Source organism: Phyllostomus discolor, chromosome 13 (assembly GCF_004126475.2).
Source record: "Phyllostomus discolor isolate MPI-MPIP mPhyDis1 chromosome 13, mPhyDis1.pri.v3, whole genome shotgun sequence".
In the NCBI taxonomy this organism is placed as follows: Eukaryota; Metazoa; Chordata; class Mammalia; order Chiroptera; family Phyllostomidae; genus Phyllostomus; species Phyllostomus discolor.
Genome location: NC_040915.2, coordinates 25,714,909 through 25,740,911, shown reverse-complemented (window position 1 = coordinate 25,740,911; position 26,003 = coordinate 25,714,909). Strand labels below are relative to the sequence as shown.

At 44.2% G+C, this 26,003-nt stretch overlaps 1 protein-coding gene across 2 annotated transcripts; it reads left to right on the top strand.

Moving 5' to 3' along the window:
• On the top strand, positions 1-18,367 carry HAVCR2 (hepatitis A virus cellular receptor 2). Of its 2 annotated transcripts, none has more exons than XM_036014667.1 (8): positions 1-1,921; positions 2,919-3,257; positions 4,355-4,438; positions 8,912-8,952; positions 10,478-10,604; positions 13,849-13,885; positions 15,618-15,791; positions 15,828-18,367. In XM_036014667.1, exons 1-7 carry the CDS (start codon positions 1,867-1,869, stop codon positions 15,766-15,768), a joined length of 834 nt encoding a protein of 277 aa, XP_035870560.1. In that variant the 5' UTR covers positions 1-1,866; the 3' UTR covers positions 15,769-15,791; positions 15,828-18,367. The 2 variants fall into 2 exon arrangements, with proteins under 2 accessions (XP_035870560.1, XP_035870559.1); XM_036014666.1 differs by having other exon boundaries at positions 8,909-8,952.
• The last annotated feature ends 7,636 nt before the right edge of the window (positions 18,368-26,003 follow it).

Here is a 26,003-nt window from a genome sequence, read left to right as displayed (position 1 = left end):
TAGCATAATCAATAAAATATATATTTTAAAAATTTTGTACTTCTTAATCCCTTCACGTTTTTTACCCAGTTCCTTGTCCTCCTGTTCCCTTGGGCAACCATTAGGTCCTCTCTCTGTGTCTGTGAGTCTGTTTCAATGTTTGTTTGTATATTTTGGAGAACATTTTTTGGATAATCAGGGGAATTTGATATGAACTAAAGAATTAGGTGCCATTGGAAAACACAAGATAAAGACACAAGGATGGGCATTGCAATGTTTGCAATAATTTTTTTTTAAAGGCTAGAAAGCCACCACATGCCAGAGAACATTCCTGGAACTCTTCCTGGCAGTGAGAAGGGACCTCTTAGACAGGAAGTTGGCAGAGTGACCCTAGCAAATACCCAGCAGGAGAGGTCTGACCAGAACCTTAAGGTGATTTTTTTAAAGCAGCTTTATTGAGAAAGAATTCACATACCACATGTTGTTAATTAATATGACTCCAAGTCCCATGGTTAATTCATCCTACCTTACACTTGAATATGGGCACTTGTTGGTGGTTATTAGTTTGGGGGGCAGACATATTAAGGGCAAATATCAAACTCTTGAAACATAGTTTATAGTGGAAAAGTCTGGAGCTTAAGGACTTGTGTTTTCATTTGAGATTACCCATCACGTGCCTTTGGGGAAATCAGTCTTCTCCTGTCTGTTTCCCTGTCTGTAAAATGAAGAAGTTGACTCCAATCTCTTGAGTAATTGCTTGTTCTGTGACGCTATTGGTGCATACAGAGAACTAGCTGGAGATTCATGTTAAATGCATTTAATGGCATAAAGGCGGGTGACAAGGAAACCAGGAAGGAAAGACAGAGAAAGACCACGGGTTTTGGGAAATTATTTAGTCTGTGATCTCCCTTGTCTTTTGTAAAGAACCCTTGGCTTTTAAATTTTCCAGACAAAAGTCAGTCTTCCAGGGCTGGGACTGTTTGGGTCTGAGATGCTACCTCAGTGGTTACTGACAACTGGTGCCTGAAACCCCCGGGGTAGGAGGGGAGGGGACGTTTTGTGTATACCAGATGAAATAGAAACTTGAGGTCTCCTTAATTCCGCCCACGGGAGGGGCAAGGAGTCACTGCCGACAGGACTGTGTCTTCCGTAAGTAGAGGAGTTTGAAAGTTCAGGTGAAAGTAAGAATATTAACACAGATTCCTCACTTTATAAGTTGTATAAATGAGGACACCGAGACCCAGCAAGCTTCGACGATGTAGGCCAGTTTGTGTTAGAAAAAGGCTTGTGATGGAGTGAGGGGAAAGGGCCGTAAGTGTGAGAATAAGGAACACACCACTGTCTGTGGTGGTTTCCAGCTCCCAGTCCACTGCCTGACACATGCTGAGTGCTTCCTAAGCAACCGCCACGCAACTGACCAACTGACTGGCTTTCCGAACAAGCACGTGTGTTTCTATCTTTGTTCATGGGTAGCGAGCTGGACCCAGACACAGTCTATTTCAGGCAGAGGACCATTTCTTTGAAGGTATCAGGAGGTTTCCTTTACTTGCTGAGAGACAGTTTTTTTGACCGACTAACACTTTTTCTCTGGCTCTTGCTTCCTCTTTGTTGGTACGAACAGAATAAATGTCAGAGCCCCCACAGGATGTGTGTGGTGTGGCATGGCAGAGAACCGGAGTTTCCTTTGATGTGACGGTATGCTTAGACACATTAATAGAGGGATGATCAGTAGTCTGACGTACTGGTTGCTGGGCTAGCCCTCGGGGAAGTGGCCGCCGCTCACGTGATTGTGGAGTAGAGACGCAGGTGAAGGAAGTATCCAGCTCAGTTGGAGAGTTACAACGGCTCATCAGCAGAGCCATCCTGGACTTCTCTTCTGCAGAACTCATGTTTTCACATCTTCCCTTCGACTGTGTCCTTCTGTGGCTGCTACTGCTTACAAGTAAGTCTGGGCAAGGACCTTTGCGACTGGGTCGTGCAGGATAAAGATACAAGGATGGCTGTCGTAACATTTGCAGCCGTGAAAGTTTGGAAGCAATCTAAGTATCTGCGAACAGGGAAGTGGACAAAAATAAGTAAATTGTGATATATCCATGCTGCAAACAGTGAAACTGGCTAAACATAATGACGTGAAATGTATCGAATTCATAATGTTAATTGAAAGAAGCAAGGAGTAGAAAAATACATATAGTAGCGATCTATTTGTGTGTGTGTTGCAGGGTGTGGCAATACAAGAATGCCTCTTAATGTATACACTCTGGGAAGGGGAGCTGGGGAATGGGAAAGAGCGGAGGGAGTCTACCCTTTTCATACACCTTTTAATGTTGTGTGACTGTTTTACAATGTATGTTTATTTTTTTAAAAGACAATTAATTTTAAACCTAAACACAGCCATATGTTAGTTTCTTGCTCGAGCAAGGGTTTTTATTCATTATGTGCCTGGTGCTTAAAGAAAGAGAGAGAGAAGAGAGAATTGTGACAGGGTGTGTGCCTTTGTTGATGAAGAGACAACTAGCTCGAATGGGTGAGCTGTTTTCCTGGCTGACAATGACTGACCATTTCCATCAGCCCTGCTCTCCGGGGTTCACAAGCCTGGGCCACAATTCTCTCCTAGAGCACTGGGCTTCAAAGGGAGGTTCCGAGAGCAGCCATGTCAGCAATTCCAGGGAACTTGTCAGATACACAAAGTGTTATGCCCCACCCCAGAACTCAGTTCTGGTAACTGAGCCCAGGCATCTCTGTTTTAATCAGACTTTTTAACCAGTGATTCTGATGCCCCTCAAGTCTGAAAGTCATTGCCTCAGTGGATCTTCCTTCAAACAGGATAGCAGCAGTGGTTTCTTCTTCATTCTAGTGATACAAGGCATTACTTGCACTTGACCTGTAGTGGACCATCTCATTCGTTGCCTGCATCTTGCTCTCCTTTTCTCTTTCTTCAGGGTCTTTGGAAGGATCACACATAGCCAGAGTGGGCCAGGATGCTCGCCTGCCCTGCAACTACTCTCCACCCACCCCTGAGGATCTCGTGCCTGTGTGCTGGGGCAGAGGACCCTGTCCTGTGTTTCAGTGTCAGGATGAGGTGCTCCGCACTGACGGAAGGCACGTGACTCATTACACATCCAGCAGATATCAGCTAAAGGGGTATTTGCACACTGGCGACGTGTCCTTGACCATAGAGAATGTGACTTTAGCTGACAGTGGGACCTACTGCTGCCGCATCCAGTTTGTAGGCCCAATGAATGATAAAAAAGTAGACCTGCAGTTGGACATCAAACCAGGTGAGTGGACTTTTGTGTGCTTTCCTTATGAATGAGATTCATCTGCAGATTATGTTAAACATACTGATTGGTCTCATTTCTGGCCTCCCCAGTTACAGCCCCGGTGGTGACCCCCTGAGACCCACAGTCCCTTCAGCAGTGTCCGACCATGTTTAACTCCTCTGTCTATACTGCAGCTCATGGATAGGATCTATAAAGTGGGAGGAAAGGCCCAGATCAGGGGTTGGGAGCCTGACTGCCCACTCATTTACCTGGGGAGCTTTTTAACACCTATAGATGCTTGAGCTCCAGCTACAAGTGAGAGAAAGCAGCGTCTCTGGAGGTAGAACATAAATAAACCCTTGGACTTTTCAAAGCCTTCCCCAGGTGATTCTCCCCCAGGTGCAGCCAGGATTGATACCCGCTGAGCTGTGCGTGTGTGGGGAGGTGCATGTGCTTGGATGTTTAACATTTACAGAGCATGTACTTCGTGGCTGCTGGAGCTGAGTTCCGCTCCAACTCTGCCTCTTCCTAGCTGTGTCATCCTGGGACAAGTTATTTAAACTTGGTGACTTTCTTGTCCATGAAATATGATAATCCCTGCCATACAGGCCATTGGAACAGTTTTAGGAGATGTTTTATGAAAAGCATCAGTGTGGCCATTTGTGTGGCCATTTGTTCTATTCTTTTTTTTAAGATTTTATTTATTTTATTTTTTAGAGAGGGAAGGAAGGGAGAGAGAGAGAGAGAGAAACATCAATGTGCGGTTGCTGGAGCCTGTAGCCTGCAACCCAGGCATGTGCCCTGACTGGGAATCGAACCTGCGATGCTTTGGTTCACAGCCCAGGCTCAATCCACTGAGCTACGCCAGCCAGGGCCATTTGTTCTATTCTTAACAATTGGACTGTGACAATGATGACGGTAACCAAGCTCTTCAGACGTGTGACGAACATTTTAAATGTGTGATATCCTCTCAAGGAAGGCATCTGGGTTTGAAAGTTGAGCATGTGTTCCTCTTTATTTGTGCATGTCTTGTTTTGTCTGCTGCCCCTTTGACTCCTGACTCAAGCTCTCCACTCTCGGAGAAGCCTCATCCTTGCATTGCTTTCTTGCTTTAGCCGAGGTCACCCCTGCCTGGACTTGGTGGAGAGACGTCACCACAGCCTTTCCAAGGATGTCCACCACCGAGCGACCTGGCTCAGGTAATTATATCTGGGGTGTAGGGGGGGCCTCTAGGTGGTGTCTGAGTCCAGAGGATTTTGAATATGGGGAAAATGAGGGAACAGTTTAAGAGCGGAGGCATGAATGTTTTTGTGCACAGGAAGTAGCATTTCAGGCGAGGGAGATGATGGAGATAGACCTGTGCTGGGAACAATGCGCCCAGGCTAGGATCTGCTTTAGTCAATCAAGACCTGGCTCGGGGCCAGTGCCTTTCACCTCTTTGGATCTCAGATTTCTCTTCCGCCCAGAGAATTTGGGATTTCATGACCCAGTGAAATTCCTGACTCCCACCTAAAAGAATTTTGATCTACATATTTTGTCAGCTTCTGCCTAACACTGCCATTACTTTTAAATTAAGTAAATTTAATGTAATGAAAGACTCTTTACATTGCACTGTTATTCTGTGATTTCCAGACTGGCAATGTGTTGCCTTGACTGGGCCCCAGGCCATATTTGGGATTGGATTAGGTGATGTCCTGGGCCGGTTCTAACTGGAATAAAGCCCAGCATCCTTCAAATTCTTGAAGTAATTAAGCCAGAGCTTATACAGGCTATTCTGGAAGAGAAGATAGGATCAGAAAAGCAGACCTTAGGTCACCTTGATCGGAAAGGCTGATCTGAAATACTTTTCCCCAGAGACCTAGTCTCTCCGGAAATCTCTGGAGCTCTGTTTTTCATCCTGTGAAGTGAAGTCCAACAGAGGTAAATCCCATTTCCTAATCTCATGAATGTCGTAAACTGTACTTCATGAGATTTAAATAAGAAATGTGACTGATGTGCTTGGCCCAGCGTCTGCTCACAGGATACTCAGTGCATGCTAGTTTGTTAGCATTATCAGTAAGAGCCAGAGGCAGACTTTAGAGTGGGGCACGTGCTGCAGTGGCAGGTGGAATGGGCTCTAATGTCAGTTCTTCGCACCAGATTTATGGACTCGGGGAAGTTGCTCAAACTTTGGGAGGCCCAGTGTCCTCACCTCTCCAGTGCCTGCTTCATCGGATTGTGATAAAGATGGAATGGGATGATGTGTATAAAGTGCAGCATAGTACCTGACCCACAGAGAGCATTCAAAATCAGTTACTAGTACAGATGTTAACTTCAGCTCTCTAAAGGGTTCATCTTTGTTGGTTCGTTAGTGATTGTGAGCCACTATCACTTATACAATTAGTGAGGAGATGAAATATGGTGGGAACAGATGATCGTCCATGTTGTGAGGTGATCAAGTAATATCGGGTATTTATTGTATGCTATTATTATATTTTTACTATTTTTATTTTTATTGATTTAGAGAGAGGGAAACATTGATTTGTTGTTTCACTTATTTATGCATTCATTGGTTGATTCTTGTATGTGCTCTCAGCAGGGATTGAACCCATACAACCTTGGCCTATCTAGACAGTACTCTGACCAACTGAGCTACGTAGCCAGGGCACTATTATGGTGTTTTAAAAACCCTATAGCCACAGACCTAGACAGGACTTCAGGGGTCATTTCAGCCCACTGCCCCATCCTGTGCTCCAGTGTTCTTTATCACATCACCGCCAAGTAGGCACTCACTCTGTGCCCACGTGCATTCCTGAACGGGGAGTTCGCCTTCTCATGAGGCAGTGCATTTCCTTGGAGTTGTCTGTACCACAGACAGAAGTCTCCTTCCTTTCAGTTCTTCCTTGTTTGTTCCTTACCTCTAGGCAAAAAAAGAAAGAAGTCGGGGGCGGGGACCATTTCTTGCACGAGGGAATACAGGCACAGTATCTATAATCTCAGCTTTTCAACCCCCCCAAAAATATTTAAACAAACAAAAAAAGGAAGTGCGTTCAAAATAGGAAAATAACTGAAAACTTCAAATTAATGGTATTTAACTGCATAGCTGTAATAGGTAACATCATGATGACAGTTACCCTCAAGTCAACTCCTATGTGGCCATGTGTACCTCTTCTTAATGTGGAACGTGGATGCATTTAATACGATTGCTATAAGGTGGAGTGGAGCCTTCATAAGGGTTCCAAGGATCCTGGAAGCTTCTGAATCCACCTAGAATACAAAACAAATGCAATCTGTCTTCCACCTGAAGGAGGTAGGACTGGGTCACGGGTAAGTCCTCAGCTCTGCAGGACTTTGAATCTCAGGTTTGCCAATTAACAGTTGTGTGCTCGGGGCGAAGTACCTCTCTGAGACTCAGTTTTTCCATCTGAAAAATGAGAAAGGAGTAGTACCTACCTACTGTGGTGAAGACTAAAAGAAATTTTGCATGTAAGGTGCCAAGTACCATGTCTGGCACATAGTACATACTAGGCGGTAACTATTAAGTTTACATACTTTTAAGACCATTGTGCCCTGGCTGGTGTGGCTCAGTGGATTAAGCGCTGGCCTGGGAACCGAATGGTTGCTGGTTCGATTCCTTGATTCCCAGTCAGAGCATACGCCTCGGTTGCAGGCCAGGTCCCCAGTTGGAGGCATGCGCGAGGCAACAGGTATCTCCCATGCATCGATGTTTCTCTCCCTCCCTTTCTCCTTTCCTTGCCCTCTTTCTGAAAACAAACAAACAAACAAAGGCCATTGCATCCCACCCCCACAGCTGCCTCCACCAGAGCCAAGTCTTAGTTTTCCCAGGAAAAACATCGCAGCTTCTTCCAACCGTTCCACCATCTTGGCTGATGAGCATCTATATGACAATAAACCATGATGACCTAAAAAGGCTCTCATTTGTCGATCATTTTCACTGTAAAATAAAGTAAAAATGGAGAGAGAGAGAAGTCAGGTAGTTTTAAGCCAAATAAATATAGGAAGCGGACACTGGATTTATGGTAGAAAGTTTTGTGTGTGGTTATGACTCATGTTTACCTTACCAATGTGGTTTTTATACTTTAAATTCCTTTTGGGAGAATAAAAACAAAGGTGACTAGAAGGTAATCTTTTTTCCTTTCTGTTTTTTAAAAAGACAATTTTAGGCTAAGACTATGCTCCTATGATATTAAAATCATAGTCTGTTAAACCAGGGGTTCTGTGTTAAAGGGTGTAGGCTTTTAGGCCTCCGGAACGTGACAGTGGCACTTAGGAAGTTTCGGAATCTCTGACTGAATGAAAAGAATGAGTGGGCATGCTTCGCTGTCCCACGGCCGTTTCTGCGAGGTCAGGCAGGGCCTGTGCCCTCTTGTCCATCGCTCTGTCCGCTGGCCCGACAGAGAGGATATGTAGTGCGTGGCCATCGAATCGGGAGGCAGGTGAATAACAGACAGGAAAGAAGGTGAGCCGGCAGCTGGGCGATGTGATGCTCTTCATAGGAGTGACAATGCCAATGTGAAGGCGGTTGAAGGCAGCAGAGCTGAGTGTATGCTTACGTTTACAGTAGCCTAGATGTGGAAGCAACCTGGTTGTCTACTGATAGATAGATATACACACACACATAATGGAACATTACTCAGTCACAAAAAAGAATGAAATCCTGCCATTTGCAACACCCATGGTGGGACCTAAATGGCATGATGCCAAGTGAAATAATTCAGACAGAGAAAGACAATTACCTTATGGTTTTATTTGTATGTAGAATCTAAAAAACCAAAACAAATGAACAAACAAAACAAAGATGGACTCACAGCCACAGAGATCAAACTAATGGTGGCCAGGATGGGGAGAAGGTGGGAAAGGCGAAGGGGAATATAATCAACGATATTGTGATAAATTCCACTGTGACAAATGATTACTAGACTTACTGTGGTGACTACATTGTAAGGTATATAAATGTCAAACCGCTATATTGTACACCTGAAATTAATATAATATTGCATACCAGCTATACTTATATATTTTTAAAAAAGAGTGCTGAAGGCATGCAGACCGAAATTGGAAGACCATTTCTGCCACTCACTAAGCTGTGTGACCTGCTCAAGTCCTTTCCTAATTCTCAGCTTCTTCATCTGTGATGCAGCTGATTGGTCCTGCTTTAGGACAGTTGTTCTGGATGCTAAATGAGACATTTCAAGAGTTTAGCACGGTGCCTGCTCCTGGTAAATCATAGCTATAGTTATTTTTATTTTCATTTTTAGGCAAGCAAATACCCTGTCTCCCTCTGAGAAAATGCCACATTTTTTTCGAGAAAATTAACTTCTGTTATCTGTTGAAGTCTAATTGTAATACAACGCTGAGTGTTATCAGTGTTGCTGGAATTCTGCAGACCCCATTAGGGCCTGTGGACACAACAAACTACATTCTCAACATAGGTCTTCCTGGCAGAAACTCCCATTTCATAGAACATATGAGCCACTGGGTTCATTACCTGGATTAAAAAAGTCCTACAGTTGATTCCTAAGTGTTCAGTAAAGTTTTTTGGTCTCCCAATTCATTGTTGTGAAGAGTATGGAGTAGAAGTAATTTCAGACAGGATTATTAAGCATCTTTAAGATTTTTTAAAAACTCAGCTAAAAGAAAACATTTTTAACCATTTTTCTTCTTCGTGGCAGAAACACAGACACTGGAGATCTTCCATGATAAAAATCAAACAGTAAGTAACTGTGTGTGTGTGTGTGTGTGTGTGTGTGAGCCAGCATTGTGTTCAACTCAGAGAAAGTAGAGCATGGCTTTAGCCTTCCTGCCTGACCACTCTTTCCTTGGGGAAAAATGCCTTTATCTGCCTTGGTTTCAGATCCCTTGACTATAACATGTTGACGACAGCAGTTCTAACTGCTGTGACATAGGCTTGGTGTGAGCACGGAGTACAGTGAGGCATGCGAGGTGCCTGGCACGTAGCAAGTGCTGGAAAACAACAAGGAGAAGCATTAGCATTTTGTCCCTCTTCGCAAAGTTCGCAGCTGCATACCACTGTGGAGAATCTGGAGACCCTCCAGCTCCCCAAAATATGTTTTTTTCTTCCTTCCATTGCAATCCAATTGAAAAAGATTATTATTTTTTTTTTGTTTAAACTTATTTATTTATGTATGACAAGATACCAGTCAGGAACATTCTAAGCCAAGAGTTTATATATGTAACTATAGATAAAGCAATGTTACAAGTAATGACCATTCTAGTGTCCTCCACCTTCTGAGAGTGAAAGGGAAAACCTCTAGAAAGCATACTTAGAGCAAGGACTTAAGGATCCTTCGGGACCTTATCCAGGGGTCCTCATTCATTTGACTCAGTCTGCTACTCGTGTGATCGCCACCAAAGAGCTCGGCGTTTCGTATCTGTCCCGCCCCTATTTGCGACCAAGTGCTGCCTCCTGAGTACCGCTGTGCACTGAGGTGCGGGGCGTGCGGCACCCTGCGTGTGGCCCTCCTGCAGTACATGTTCATTGAACAAATAGAAGGTTTAATGCTCTGTCCTTCTTTGTTTTAAAAGTGTTGACTATTGTTGGTTTTAAAGAGGGAACATGGACTGGAATTTTAGGAGAGGATTTTTCCGTATGACCTTCAGTCATCAAAAAAAAAAAAAAAAAAAAAAAAGTCAAACACATGGCAGCAATGGCAATAGCTATTCTTAATTAAGCATTTATCATGTAGTCAGTATCAGGCCCTGTACCAAGCATTTTATATTTTTGTTACTTCATTTTCCCAATAACTCTACGAGGTGACTCAGCTCTTGGTGACAGAGCTTAGATTTGGACCCAGGACTGTCTGGCTGCAAAGCTCTGGCTTTTTGAGTCACTGTCTTCCTGTGAGAATAGAGGTTTCACTTCGCCTACTTAGACTACTCTGAAACTTTCTGGAACACCAGGGGATCTCGAATGAAGAAGATTCTACTCTAAAGCCCGTTTTTGTGTCTGGGAGAGGGAAGTCCATTTACTAAGAGCTCCTCCTCTACCCACAGCATGGAGGGGCACATTTTATTCCCTTGTGAACTCCAGAGATTAAGCTACTCCCCTTCTCCAGGTGTTTTGAGGCTTGTTTGGAAGGGGACAGATCGGGGTGGTTTCAAGGTCCCTGGACTCCCAGGATGCTGGGAAAAGGATGTTCCAATGTACAAGTCAGGAAGTGGCTGAGCGTACAGCCAATTTCTGGCCAGACGCTACAATTCTGTTTGTGTTTCCATAGCAAATATCCACATTGACTAACAAGTTACAAGACTCCGGTGCGACCACCAGGATAAGCGTCTACATCGGAGCAGGAATTTCAGCTGGGCTGGCTCTGGTTCTTATCTTTGGTGCTTTAATTCTCAAATGTAAGTCACTTGATGTCGTGTGTGCCTCTCCCTCTGTTAAGAAACTGTTAATATAGGAACCAACATAAACCTAGATAGAAATATAACTTTATAATTACACCTAAATCTGCTTAGACTAAAACGCTAGTCCTTCCAAACCCTAGCAATAATACTAGCTACTTTTTATTCAGTGGTCAGCATGTAACAGGCAAACATTGTGCTAAATGTTTTACATAGATTTTATCATTGTCGCCATCTTATAAGGTAGGTAGGATTATTACCCTCATTTTACAGTAGAAGAGAGTGGAGCTTAGAGAAAGTAACCCACTTGCCCAAGGGTTCAGAATCAGTAAGTGGCGGAGCTGGAATTCCAATTCAGGCGGGCCGATACCCGTTCTCATAAGTTTTGTTAAGAAAATTAACCTTTTGAATTCATGAACGTGTCTGGGTTTATTAGGAAGCCCAACAAGGAAAATCCTGTCCTTCTGTGAATTCTTCTGTCTTCTTTGTTTCCCAGGCGTGGAGCTTTGGAGTGAGGTATCAAGTCCCTTTAATGTTGGTACGGCCAGGGCGGCGGCATTAGTGTTTTCCTCCATCACACGCTCAGCACATGCACGCGTCTCTAAGTTACTTGCCTTTATTTTTACAGTGTTAGTAAAGGATGAGTTATATACAGTAAACCTCTTATTTGAAGTATATTCAACTTGGTGAATTTTAGTGGATGATCATACCTGGGAAACTATGACCATGTTAAGGCCCAAACACTTCTTCCATGAGCCCCAAAGCCTCACGCACTTTTAAGATTGCGGTATAGCCTCTTCTCTCTGACCACAGAGGCTACGGCCGTATACCCCAGGACTCGGGCATTGCAGCAGCCTTTCTTACTAATGTACAAACATGCACTGCGCGTGGGGTGACCAACTGTCCCAGGTTCACCCAGGACTGAAGGGAGTTCCTAAGATGTGGGACTTCATCGCTTAAACTGGGACAGTCCAGGGAAAACCAGGATGAACTGGTCTCCCTAACTGTGTGGCTAGAAGCTGTCAGGTGCTTTTATGTGCATTAAATCCTTGCAACCACTATATAGAGAAAGGTACTACTATTACTCTAACTTACCAGGTGCAGAACCGGTGTGCTGAAAAGTAAAGCGACATGCCCAAAGTCACACAGGCAGTTGCTAGATAGAGGATTTGAACCCAGGGTTATCCTGCTCTGTACTATTATTATGTTACTCTGTCATCATTGCTGAACAGATTGTGTAGAAAAAGAAACTATTCCACCTACACACTTACCAGGGTTTACCAAAGGTATCACTCTCTGGGTTTGTGAATGGACCCCACGAATATGAAGTCTGTGGGTTGATAAGGAGCAATGATAACTCTCACCACCTTTCTGAGCTCTTCCAAGGCCTGAGTATTAAGGGCCATACTAGTATGTGTAAAAGGGGGTAACGAGGAGTAGGAAGTCTGACGTTTTGTTTTCATATATACACACACACATAGAGGGCTGGACAAGAGTAAGTTTACAGTTTTTACTATGGAAAAATATATAGTACAAGAATACAGAGCCATGGTTGGTGTGGCTCAGTGGATTGAGCACTGGCCTGCGAACCAAAGAGTCGCCAGTTTGATTCCCAGTCAGGGCACATGCCTGGGTTGTAGGCCAGGTCCCCAGTGGGGGACACATGAGAGGCAACCACACATTGATGTTTCTCTCCCTCTCTTTCTCCCTCCTTTCCCCTTACTCTCAAAATGAATAAATAATTGTTTTAAAAAAGAGTAAATAAGGCATGCTCCCTCTTGGGAGCACATCCACACCTTACTTCCCTCTCACACGTGCATCTTCTAAACTTTAAGGGACCCCAGAAGACTTGCAATGAGGGGAGCAATGGGAAGTGGCCTCTTGTCCCAGGCCAACTCCCTGCACCTGTGTCCAAGGCCATCTTTTCTCTGACTTCCCTGTGAGCCAAGGCAGCGATATTGAAGTTGACTCTTACTCATTGCAGAAAGTCTTTTTTCTCTTGGCTTCTGAAACACTGCTCTCCTACTTCATTGACCGTTTCTTCTCAGCCATTTTTTACTTCCTCTTCTGCTTGACGTCTAGGTGTTGAGGTCCGTCAGCACTGGCCACCTCCCTCTCTCCACACCTCCATGTGATGGCCTGCAGACTTAAATGTCCATAGACTTAATGTCATCCTTAGTCTCTCTCTCCAGTTCTCAGAGTGTCTGTCCAATTGATAGTTCCACGTAGATGTCTCGCACATCGAACACGTCCCGGGGGACTCTAGAGGCTATACTGCACCTTCCAGCACGCAGCCTCTCCCTCCCTGGCCCTGCCATCACCTTGTTACACTGCCATTTATCTGGTTTTCAAGGCCAGAAAGCCAGAAGCCATCCTTGAATCCTCTCTTTCCTCACTCCTAACACACAATCCAAGTTCAATTCCTGCAGCCAATATATCTAAAATTCATTCATTACTCTCCGTCTCTCTTGGTCACCACTTCCTAATGGACTGTCATCGCTGTTACCTCCTCACTTCTTTCTACCTCCTTTTAACCCACCTTCCACATAGCAGCCTGCGAGATCTTCTTGAGCCCAATCACATCACATTTGCATTCTGTTATTTCTCACAGGTCTCAGTATAAAATACAAACCCTCGATTGTGATTTAAAAAGTCTTCTAGGATCTGGCTCTAGCCTACCTCTCAGGCCTTATCTTGGGTCGCCCTCTTATTCCAGCCGTGTGTGTGTGTTTCCAGGCACTCACTGTGATCTTATCGGGGTTGTTCTCTGCCTGGAATGTTCCAGCTGGCTCTTCACGTCGCAGAGTTCTGTCAGAGCTGGTGTTAAAGGTCCCCTTTCTGCGCATGCCTTCCAGACCACCCTCTCTAGGATCAGTTCCAATGCATTGTTGGTTTCCCTTATATCACAGTGGGATATTATTATCACAGTTATTATTATTTTAAATACACCCTCACGAGAACACAAGTTTCATAAAGTCAGGGCTCATAATTCACCTTTGTGTCCTTGATGCTTAGCATACTACCAGACACATAGTAGCTGTTCCAGCTATTTGTCTATATGGAAAATGCATTTTTATCATTTTCTAGCATAGTTAATATCATAAACAAAGACACATGGTAGTAGTTTGATTTAATTCAGTCTAAGGCGAAACCAGATATCTTTAAACAATCCTTGCCTTCAGTGGGTCCATTGTATTTATTTATGAAAGCAATTTTAATAGACTTTCTTCCCTTTTTTACCTAGGGTATTTTCACAGGAAATGGAAGTTACAGAATTCAAGGTAAGAATAGGGTGTTGGGTAGGGGAAAGCAGGAATCTTGGCAACTGCTACATTAATACAGCTTTGATCTTGCTCTCAGAAGTCCTGCCCTGGGACTGGGGGAGCTAATCTTATACTTTTTGCTTTAGGCCTGAATTTATGAAATGCAAACACACTGCTCTGTTTACTTTCTGATCACTGTAGCTTCTTTAGTCCTGAAGTTAAGGTACACGGTTTATATCCCCATTGATAGGAAATACTTATTTCCATATCAATAGATCATTTCCTTGAATTGACCCTTCAATTGATTGAGCATTTACTATAGCCAGGCTTTGGGTAGGCACTGGGTTCCAGAAGTGAACAAGAAACCCAGAATCTTCTCTCAGGGCTTTATAGCCCTGTCCAGGTGTTCTTAACTCAGATAGGCTACTGGAATCCCTTATGGCTCTTACACAGTGTGTTGTCAACCCCAGAGCAAATACGCCAGAATCTTCAGGGATGAGGCCCAAGCACAGGTATTTTTCTCACAGCTTTCCGAGTGATTCTAAAGTACAAACAGGGTTCATTGTATTGCAGTCTCAGTCTCCATCCCTGACGGTGTGCACATATATTCGTGTACACACACACACAGATATCCCGATTCCAAGTGTGTGCAGCTCACATACCTCTGACTAGATTTCAGTGCCATCTGGTCTATGGGCTCAGTGCAGTCTATTTCAGGAAAACACAACTCTGTCTATTGGGTGCTAGCTAAACCACTGATAATTTTAGACCAAGTAGAAACAATATGTTCATGAAGACAAGATAGTCTGCAATAAAATAAAGTCAAAAAGGTCAAGTAAAATATTTAATTATCTTAATTATAAATGATCTATGTCACTATTCTTTCTTAGAGCTGAAACCTGAAGTGTGATAGTATTCATTGGTATCAGTTACATGCATTCAATCATTGTTTGTGACATAATTTGCTCAATGTTCATCTCTACCTATAAAGGCAAACTGCGAAGAAAATGAGGAACTTGTCTGCCACATTAACAACTGGGTCCCCTAGCGCAGTGACTGATACTTAACAGGCATTTAATAAATATTTGGTTACTGAATGCTCCTTACAGCACCCTGGCAAGATAGAGTGCTAATTATTCCCGTTTTGTAGATGAGGACCCAGAGACACAAAGCTTACTAATATGAAGCCTTCATGGGCTTTGCATGTTTTATTCACTGCTGTCTCTCTTGCTGCAAAGAGCAGTGTGTAACACACTAGACAGTTCCTGAGTAAATAAACGAAAAACAAAAACCCACCTCTCCCAAGGTTGTACGGCTGGTAACTGACATGACAGAATTCAAACTCAAATCTGATTGGATACACACCACATTCATTTTGTTTTTGTTTTTTGAAATTGTTCTAATCCACAGAATAATGCGAATAATTGTGCAAGGAACAATAGAATCTTTTAATAAACGTGTGAACAACTTGGTGTTTGCTTTATCTGTTTCTTTATTAATACACATAGTTTGCTTCTGAACCATTTTAAGGATGTTTCAGATACTTACAAAAATTAAGATTACTTCAGATTTTCTTAATATTTATCAAATTATTCTATTTTATGGCTTCTCCTCCTCCCCCCACTCCCACTCAGGACCCAGTCAAGCATCCTGTACTGCGTTGGGTTGGTGTGTCTTCAGCAAAGCCTGTTCTCATTATTCTACATGCCCGGGAAATGCTTCCCTCAACTGCAACATTTTATTTCCACAGGCTCGTCACGCTGGCCAACCTCCCTCCCGCAGGGTTAGAAAACACAGTAGCAGAGGGGATGCGCTCAGAGGAAAACATCTATACGATCGAGGAGAACGTGTACGAGGTAGAAGATCCGTCAGAGTACTACACCTACGTCAGCTGTAGGTAGCGATCCCGACAACGTCTGGGTTGCCACTCTCCTTCGCCATCACACCCAGCTTGGATTTTGAGCTTGGGTCGTCCTCTCTGGAAACTCTGAAGTGTGTCAGCTGCTGGGTGTTCAGTGTCCTCCACGGCTACCGAGCACCCTTTTCCATTTTCCGAAGACCATGAGCTCACCGAGGACGGGCCCCTGACCTGCACAACACTCGGGCCTGTCACAGCATTATTACCTCTGCCCCCCGCCAGCAAGGCTGCTCAGCCCTGAGACTGCGCGCTGGGGCATCAGGACTCAAGTGAGCTTCTGTGTGAAGTGGGAATCCGTACTGTGGGGTCCTGGAGTTCCAGAGATTTCGGTCCCATGATGTGCCCTCGAAGGTCCTGAGAGTGTAGGGAAAGCTATGTGCTGGGATGTGTGCGTGTCTGCTTGGCCCAGAAAGCCTAAGGGCCACTGATTCTCAAGGAGCACGGCGACTCATAGAAGGTTAAGAACCCACTGGAGCAGGACTACGTGGTGTTGAAGGTTTCCCTGGAGACTCAGGGTTTCTGGGCTTTGAGTGAAGACTCCAGCAGCAGATGCCCCTGCACAGCTCTCCTGCCCCAGGCAAGGACAGGGCCCAGCGAGCTGGTGGCGGGGCAGGAGCACCTGGGGAAAAGGGAAGCGTGCTCGGTGTGTGCTGTCAAGTTCTGCTTGGGGCGCACTCAAAGGGAAACGTCCCTGACCCACTTCTCCATTCACGGGGAGAACTGGAGCTGTGCTGTTCACAGAAGAAGAAGCAGTGACTGGGACGCAACGTCGGGGACAGGTGTTTCTTGGTGGAAAGAAGGCAGAGGGCTCCGGCGATCCGTATTTGTCAGCATTAAGCCCCTCGGTGGAAAGTCCCCAAGCTTCCACCCAAGACTGTGGAGACGAGGTCTGCCTCACTTACTGTCTCCCCAGTGCTTGTCACTGCTCTCACACATCATAGAAATTCACAGACACAGCTCTGTGACCTCACTTCTCGGAGAACTCATGAATACCCCTAAGCTCCACGTGTGCTCTTATGCAGGTAGAAGTGGCTGTTGTGTCTCAGCGTCATCTCCCATGTCAGGCGCTTGGAAGTCTGCCCCCGCCCCCCATCTGTTTCCCCTTCCTGTTGGGCCCTCCTGGACACACCAGGACCTAATCAACAACACACACCTGCCACTGCCTGAGGACCGCCCCTCCCAGGTGGTGACGGAACTGCTGCTGTGCCTCAGGCCATGGATACCAGTCCCCAAAGGCACAGGCAACCTGTTGGGTTGTTGCTAGGAGGCTTTCTGGCAGTCTGAATGAACTCTTGTGTGAATTCTCATGCTGGGGCTGTGTCTAGGCAGTTTGGGGAAGCACTGGCTTTTTACAGGGAGCTATGGGAAGGAGATCGTTTTGCAAAATCCTATGCGGTGGCTCTCACACAGGTTGGAAAATTAATCATAAAGTTATGCAATTGTGGAGGGAAGGGACTTCAGAACACACTGGACCAGCTCAGTGGCTCCCTCTGAAGGAGCTTCTCATCCTACAAAATCTGTTAGCAAGTGTGTGTGTGCACACGGATTACCATTGCAAAGGCGTTTGCGAGAGACCTTTTCCCTCAACAGGGGAATAGTTGATTAGTGTGGTCCAGGAGCCCACGGGTGCAGGCAGACCTAGGTAGTCTTCATCACTGAGCTGTTTTGCTAATTGAAGAAATATTTATTAATGCTTCCTATGTGCCAGGTACTGTGATGCTGAGACCAGAGAGACAGACCAGACAGACACACCCCTGACCCCCAGAGCTCCTAGTCCGACCGACCGGCAGGCGTACCGGTTCCACCCGTGCGGGCTGTGAGCATTCACTGGCGTCTAAGCCGTCAGGCGCCGGTTTAGTCCTAGGAATAGAACAGGGAGGGGGCAGCTAAAACCCTTCCTCTGACAAAGCGTACGTCACTTGTCAGGGAGAATGCTGCATTGCTATGTCCAAAGAAAAGGAAAATATTCTAGAATAGTATATATAGCTGGTGCAAATTTCTTCTTTACCTTAAAAAATCTAGAAGAACATATCCAAATTAATATGACTGCCCCACAGAGGCAAATGATCAAGAGACAAGTTTTCACTTTTTTCTTTTCCATGCTTCTGTAACTGTTCGGCAATCTCCAGGGGGTTTTTTTGTAATAAAATGATTAGGTGTAAACATTACAGCATTGTTTTCCTGTATGCCTTCCTCTTCACAGAAAGAAATGAAGGACTGGTCAACCCACGGAGCGGGGCCAGTGGCAGGGTGTGGCAGCAAGGCGGGGCTGGACCCCCGGTTTGCAGAGCAGGAGCCACGCTCCATCCGTTATTGGGAATGGGAAAGGTGGCAGAAAGCGGAATGAAAAGCCGCTACAAGTGCCCTGGAAATGACAAGCGGAAATTGAATTAAAAAGTGTAATTAGTTTGAATATGTGTTTTGTTCATAGAATTGCCTTAGAGATTTTGTTTGCTTGTTTGTTTTTCCTCCCCAGAGCTCTGCTAAGGCCCTCACAGGCTATGAAAAGAGGGGCCCCTTTTCTTTTAAGACCGAAAAAGTAAGGCCTTACTATGTTTTCTTTTTATATTTTATTGATTTGAGAGAGAGAGAGAGAGACATCAATTTGTTGTTCCACTTATTTATGCGTTCATTGGTTGGTTCTTGTCTTGTCCAGATAGCGGGTAGAACCTGCAACCTTGGCCTGACTGCGGACCCTCTAACCAGCCGAGCTACCTGGCCAGGGCAAGCCTTACTGTGGTTTATCCATCTATTACTTTTTCTCGGTATGAAATTCCTGAAGCAGAAATTGCAAGTGGTTCTTTGTTTTATTGTACTTTACCTTACTGTGCTCAACATGTGAGATTTTCACAAATTAAAGGCAGGGCCCTTCACCAGCAAAAAGTTCCGGCTGCTCTACTGTGGGTGGCCTGGGACGGAAGCCACAACATCTCCACGGTGTGGCTGCCATTGACTTTGGGTCATCCCCAGGTGCCCATTTTAAATCCCATTGAAATTTTAATTTGATTCTCATTTAAAGTTAAATTCAAAAAATTAAACAAAAACATTAGTTCATCTCCAGCTTTCTAGTGAGAAAGTGTGGATCCTTCCGGAGATAAGCAGAGATGCCCTAGAGCTTTGATTTTTAAGATTTCCATCAGCGTTTTCTGGGACTCAGCTGGAAAGAGGGGGAAAAGGGTGGGGCAGCTGGTGGGCCATTCGGGTAAAGGTTCTCAAGCTTAAGGGGGGCTCAGATTTTGGCCGATTTTCACTGGAAACCTGTGCAAAGGGCAGTATGAGTCAGAACTGTTACTTCCAGCCTTCAGGCTCCTCTGTGACTTACTGTCAGTCATACTGCCAACAATGACAAAGGACGTTCCAAGTGACTCATTTCCTCATAGTGGTGATTGTTTTCTGAGTTCTTGTTCAAATTCCTTCTCCTTGTGGTGTGACCCTCTTTTTATTTCCAGAAGAAGCAGTGAGGGTATTTTTTTTATCCTCACCTGAGGATATGTTTATTGATTTATTTATTTTTATTTATTTATTGTCAGAGAGAGGGGAATGGAGGGGGAAATTGAGGGAGAGAAACATCAATGTGTGAGAGATACATAGACCGGTTGTCCCAAAGTGGCGACCTGGCCAGCAACCCAGGCATGTGCCCTGACTGGGCATCAAACTGGCGACTGTTTGGTTTGCAGTCTGGCACTCAATCCACTGAGCCACACCAGACAAGGCATGTCTATTGATTTTAGAGAGAGAGGAAGGGGGGAGAGAGAGAAACATAGATCGGTTGCCTTCTGTATGTGCCCTACTGGGGACTGAACCTACAACCTAGGTAAGTGCCCTCGCCACAGATGAACCTGAAACATTCTGGTGTACGGGACAACACTCCAACTACCTGAGCCACCTGGCCAGGGCATGAGATTTTTTTAAATTGTTATTTAAACTATTCGTGTGTGGTGGTGGTAGAGGTGGGCCATCCCTTTAAATATGCATATTATTTTAATACAGTGTTTTGTGTGTATGTCACCACTGGAAAATGTTTTATTGTAACTTACAGTCCACACTGGCTTCATGCTTCATGATAAATGGATATGCTGTCTTTCATAATTTCTCCTTTTTGTGTTTCTACTTTTGCATTCATTTTAACCCTAGTTCATTTAAAATAGGAATATTTTACCCTCCAATGTAATGTTTATTTTCACATGGTTGGCTCTGAAATCTCCACATGTTTATACATCTAAGATGTTTTAAATTTTATTATCCACAGTTTTACTTGCTATTATGTCTCAACTGTGTGCAGAATTTAATTCTTGTTCATAAAACAGTTAAGTAAAATGTAACAGCTATATATTTGTAGGTTAAGGTTATTTCACACAGTTTTGTTTTACAAATATCATAGCTATTTTAATTCATTTCTTTATTCCCATGTTTGCCACAAGATCTTAGCAAACATCTCTTGACCTGAGTCCTGGTTACATCTGAAAGCTGAAGTGAGGACCCAGTGGTGAGGGCGTTTGAAATCTGCCCAGCCCTGGCCTCTGTCAAGTTCTTACAAGAGCTGTCCTCTCTTGGTTCTCTCCAGCAACCCTCCGACTGCATTAAAAATTCCTACTATACAGGCAGCAGCCAAATAGTTTCTGGCCACCATGGGAGAAAAGGGTTGTCTGATCGGGTGGAATTTCAGGTAGAAACTGAACAGTACAACGTTTAGCCGTCCTCGCTATGTTAGTTCAAGCGAATGTGCTCATGAGGGGCCCCGGGAGGGGCAGCCCGTTTGGAGCCACTTGCCTGCAGTGTGTTGAGACTCTGAGTAAGAACCTCTCTCTTTTTTTTTCTTTTAGAAGATATTAATCATGATTTTTTTTAGATTTTATTTATTTATTTTTAGAGAGGGAAGGGAGGGAGAAAGAGGAGAGAGAAACATCAATGTGCGGTTGCTGGGGGCCGTGGCCTGCAACCCAGGCATGTGCCCTGACTGGGAATCAAACCTGCGATACTTTGGTTTGCAGCCCATGCTCAATCCACTGAGCTACGCCAGCCAGGGCTAGAACCTCTCTTTAAGCAGAAAACACACAACTTGTTAAGTTGCCTGTTTATGTTATTGGTTGTTTTTTTACCTTTTTACTTTGCAATAATTTGAGATTTACAGAAATTTGCCACGATTCCCCCGTTTCCTCCGATGTCATAACCAGGACACACTTGTCATACAGCTAACATAACCAGGGCACACTTGTCAAAACTGAGACATTAGCACTGGTACAATACTGTCAGCTAGACTACTACAAAAGTTGCTCGGATTCCTACTATTGGCTTTTTAAATTTTCGGTTCAATGCTCTGTGAAAAACATAGTAGATTTTAGGTGAAGGTGAAACTCCTTATTCCCTGCCCTCCTCCCCATTCCCACTCCCCAGGAATAAGCAGGGTTGTTCCTTTATTTTTCTAGACCAGCACTGTCCAGTAAAATTACAATGGGAGCTATATAGGTAATTTAAAATTTTCTACTAGTCATATTCAAAAGAGTAAAAAAGAAATAGCTGAAATTAATTTTAGGAATATATTTTATTCAACTCAGTCTAAAGTATTATTTCAATGTAAAATAAATATAAACTTCATTAATAATTTTAATTATTTTTTTGTTGAAAGTCTTCAAAATTCAGTGAGTGTTTTACATTTATTTTTTCCTTTTTTTCTATTTTTTTTTATTTTAATCATTGTTCAAGTACAGTTTTCTCCCTTTTAATCCCATTCCAGCCCACCCACCCAACCCTCCCCACGTCCCTCCCATTACCACCCTCCCCCTAGTTTTTGTCCATGTGTCCTTTAACTTTGTTCCTGTAAGCCCTTCCCATTCTCCCCTGAAATTCCCTCTTCTCTCCCCTGTGGTCACTGTCAGCCTGTCCTCTATTTCAGTGTCTTTGGTTATATTTTGCTTGTTTCTTTGTTTTGTTGATTAGGTTCCTCTTAAAGGTGAGATCATATGGTATTTGTCTTTCACTGCCTGGCTTATTTCGCTTAGCATAATGCTTTCCAGCTCCATCCACGCTGTTGCAAAGGGTAGGAGCTCCTTCTTTCTTTCTGCTGCACGGAATTCCATTGTGTAAATGTACCATGGTTTTTTGATCCATTCATTTATTGATGGGCAACTAGGTTGCTTCCAGCACTTGGCTATTGTAAATTGTGCTGCTGTGAAGATCGGGGTGCAAAGGTTCTTTTGTATTGGTGTTTTAGTGTTCTTAGGATAGAGTCCCAGCAGTGGAATTGCTGGGTCAAAAGGCAGATCCATTTTGAGTTTTCTGAGGAAGTTCCATACTGCTTTCCATAGTGGTTGTACCAGTCTGCAGTCCCACCAGCAGTGCACTAGGGACCCCCTTTCTCCACATCCTCTCCAACACTTGTTGTTTGTTGCTTTGTTTATGATGGCCATTCTGACTGGTGTAAAGTGGTATCTCATTGTGGTTTTAATCTGCATCTCTCTGATAGCTAGCGATATTGAACATCATTTCATGTGTCTTTGGATCTTCTGTATGTCCTCCTTGGAGAAGTGTCTGTTCAAGTCCTTTGCCCATTTTTTAATTGGGTTGCCTGTCTTCTTAGAGTGGAGTTGTGTAAGTTCTTTATATATTTTGGAGATTAAACCCTTGTCTGAGGTTTAATGGCAAATATGTTTTCCCATACAGTTGGTTCTCTTTTTATTTTGATACTGTTTTCTTTAGCTGTGCAAAAGCTTTTTATTTTGATGAGGTCCCATTTGTTTATTCTTTCCTTTATGTCCCTTGCTCTAGGAGACAAGTCAGTAAAAAAGTTTCTGCGTGAAATATCTGAGATTTTCCTACCTACGTTCTCTTCTAGGACTTTAATGGTGTCACGGTTTATATTTAAGTCTTTTATCCACCTTGAATCTATTTTTGTATAAGGTCTTGGTTCTTGCTCATTACTCTCTCCACTTAAAATACCCTTCTTCCATGCTCCAACTGTCAACTTCACGTTGTTTAGAGATGTCTTCTCATTCCCCCTCAAAAGCCCCCTCAGTCAACAAAGAATCTCTCTCCATGCCTTGGTGGTTCCATTGGGTTACTCAATCTGTGCTTCTTGGGTCCATTACAAAGTTTCAGGGACAGAGCAGAAAGGGAAGGGGGGGGGGGTTTCTGCCTTAGAGGGTTTATGGATCAGTACTGAGTACTTGGCAACACAATAGCCATGCGTGGCTATTTAACTTTAAATTAATTTATTTACATCCCTATAAGTATTTATTTCAGCCAAAATTGGCAACATGTGCCAGGAGAAAGATCTCACATGCTCCCTGAATTTCAATTCATTAAAATAAAATCAAATAAAAAACGTTAACCTTCTCATTGGTGCTAGCTACATGTTAAGGGCTTGCTTTGCACCCATATACAGTAACTCCATCATCACAGAAAATTCTGAGAGGAATGGGCAGCACATACACAGACACATCATGGGAAGCAAGATTAGCAGACAGCGCAGAAAACTGAAATGCAGTGACACAGAGAGTGGTTGGCTACTTTAGGCAGAGGCAACAGGGGCATTCCTGAGAAGGTGACATTTCGGTGGAGATCAGACTGAACAGGAGAAATCTGGAGATGGTGGAGTAAAGGAATGGGGAGGTCTGTCGGGAGCAAGGCCAGTACAAGGGTCCTAAAGTAGGGATGCGTCTGAAAGCACGGGTTTGGCTAGAGCCCTGTGGGTGGGGAGGGAGCGGTAGAAAAACCTGAGAGTCAGGCAGGGGCCAGATCACGGGGCCTTTGTATCGGGGTTAGGAGTTAGGATCTTTTTTTCTGAAAGAGCCATGAGAGGGTTATAATTGGGGGAGTGACACATCTGGTTATATATTTACTGTTTATATTATTCTGCCCAATTTTATTAGTTAAATGCTTCCTTACCTGAGCCCGATTGTACAATCCTGGTATCCTTAGTATCTTTAGTCATATCCTGTTAGCCTTAACAGTAGAAACTGCGGAAGAATTGGATTAAATTAGAAAACCCTTATCAGTAACTTATCGGGCTTTTGGGCAGAGTCTCAGAGTTTAACAGAACTAGTCATTAAATCTTTTGCCTCCCAAATAAATAAGACATGACCTACTTTTAGAGGAGGCATTTCAGAATTTGTCCCCCAACCTTTGGTGGAGGTTGGGGTCTCCACCAAGCCTCTCATGGGCTACTAGAAATGGGGGACTGGCGCCTGCCTGGAGGAAGTTACTGCACATTTAGACCAGAATGGGAGTTAATGAAATACTAGTCAGGTTTTCATATGTTTGCATGGTTTAATGATTAAGAGGAAAAGTAAGAAGACCTTATCTGGAAGCAAGGCTCTCTTAACCTTTCCAAGCCTCAGCCTCCTCCTCCAGGAATGGGACTAATAATAGCGCCTGCCTAAAGGGTTCAGTAAAAATAGCATGCACAGAGCCTGTGACACACAGTAAACTCTCCTCACACCCTGGCTGTAGTTTTCACACAGAGTTCACACACAGCCTTTTTGTTCATTATGACAGTCCTTTAAGGGAGATAGAGCAAGTATTTGTAGTGGTATTTTATAAATGAGGAAATCAAAGCTTGGACCAACTTACTAACTCACAGAGATACCCAGCCCCGTAAGTGGAAAAGCTGGGATCCGAACCCAGCTATGGAGGATATTGTTTCTTGACCTGACCTCTGTCTGTCCCATGAGCTGGGTGTGGGCCAGATGAGAGGTTGCTCTCCACAATCCCCCATTGGAAAGTATCCGATGATAACTGGTGTTCATTCTGAGAAAAATCAGCACCTCTTCCTTCCTTTCTGCTTTGTGCTGGTTCCTGGTATAGGCCCATTGTCCCCATCTAGTTAAGCATTCTAAGATTAGAATACATTAAGTTAAGTGGATTTAAGTGTCAAAAGTAAACTGGCACAAAATCAAAATTTCATTCTTTCTTTCTGTTAAATTACAGTAAAACTGTGGAAAACAAAAGACATAGCAATAGGCCCCTAAGCTTGTCATGGGTCAAGGAGCTATGATAATGAGGGCACCAAGCACTATTGTCCCTGGAACAAGGACCATTTAGTAGAATCTGCAATGGGATTTTCCATCGGGGAGGGTCAGCCACTTCACACCCCTGGATGGGGAGGGAATGCTTAGTCCCTGGTGAGACCTTGTCATTCCAGTGCTGTTGAGACCCATCCATGGAGACATGCAATATACGGACTGGTACACGCACTATTGAAAGACAGGAGAATGGGTCCCAGTCTGGCACTTTCCCCCTCCTATTCACCTCCTCGTGCCAGAGAGCACAACTTCCTCCTGGCCAACATGTATGGCTTACACAGCCTGGCCAGGCGACTAGTATAATTCTCATAGTAGGGGGGACATCTCCTAATTCAAGTCCCTGCTGGGTATTTGCCTTTCTGATCTTAGACTTCTGCTGATCTTGTGGCATCTAGTTATGGGGATGGGGCCCACCTGTGCCGTTATCCAAACGGAATGTTGTGTTTTTATACCAGATGCATCTGCTAATGTTTTTTTGTTCGCACATATAAAAAGTCAAGGACACTATAAATGCCTTAAATGATCTGGCCCCAAGCCTACTTGGTGACCTACTAACCCACTGGTTTGGGTCCTGGGGGAACATGATGGAAAAATTATTACTAATATTTGGACTAATTTATGTATATATGTATGTATGTATGTATGTATGTATTTAATTTGTTAATTTTGGACTACTTCCAATTTGCCTCTTTTCTTGTACGTGTTGGTGCTGTTGCTGAGAACTGTGTCTTCAATGCAGTCAATTAGCCATGAGCAAGAAACCTCCATACTACTGAAGTCCCTTGCTAACCACTCAGGCCGCCTCTTGGAAGCGAGGAGGCATGAGACTGGAAGAGCAAGTCTCGAGGGATGGAGCATGGAGGGGAAACTGTCCCATGATGTGACTGCTGTTGGTCCCACAAGCAGGGTCCAGGCCAGAGTGGAGGCTGCTTTCCACAGACCCCTCCTCGAGACTGTCCGATCATAATTGACCTTCATTCCAACATTACTCAGTACCCCTGCCTTGTCTCCTGCTGTGTGCCAATTCTTGGAGCAGGCCATTGTCCTGACCTGGTCAAGTGTGTAAGGGAATTCCAACACCTGGTAGCACTCAAGACCTAGTGCCTATGACTGTCCCCACCCTTTGCTCTGCATAATTCTCTGGTACCTGCCAAGAGGCATGGAGATCCATTTTGTCTTGCAATCACTTGAGAGGAGG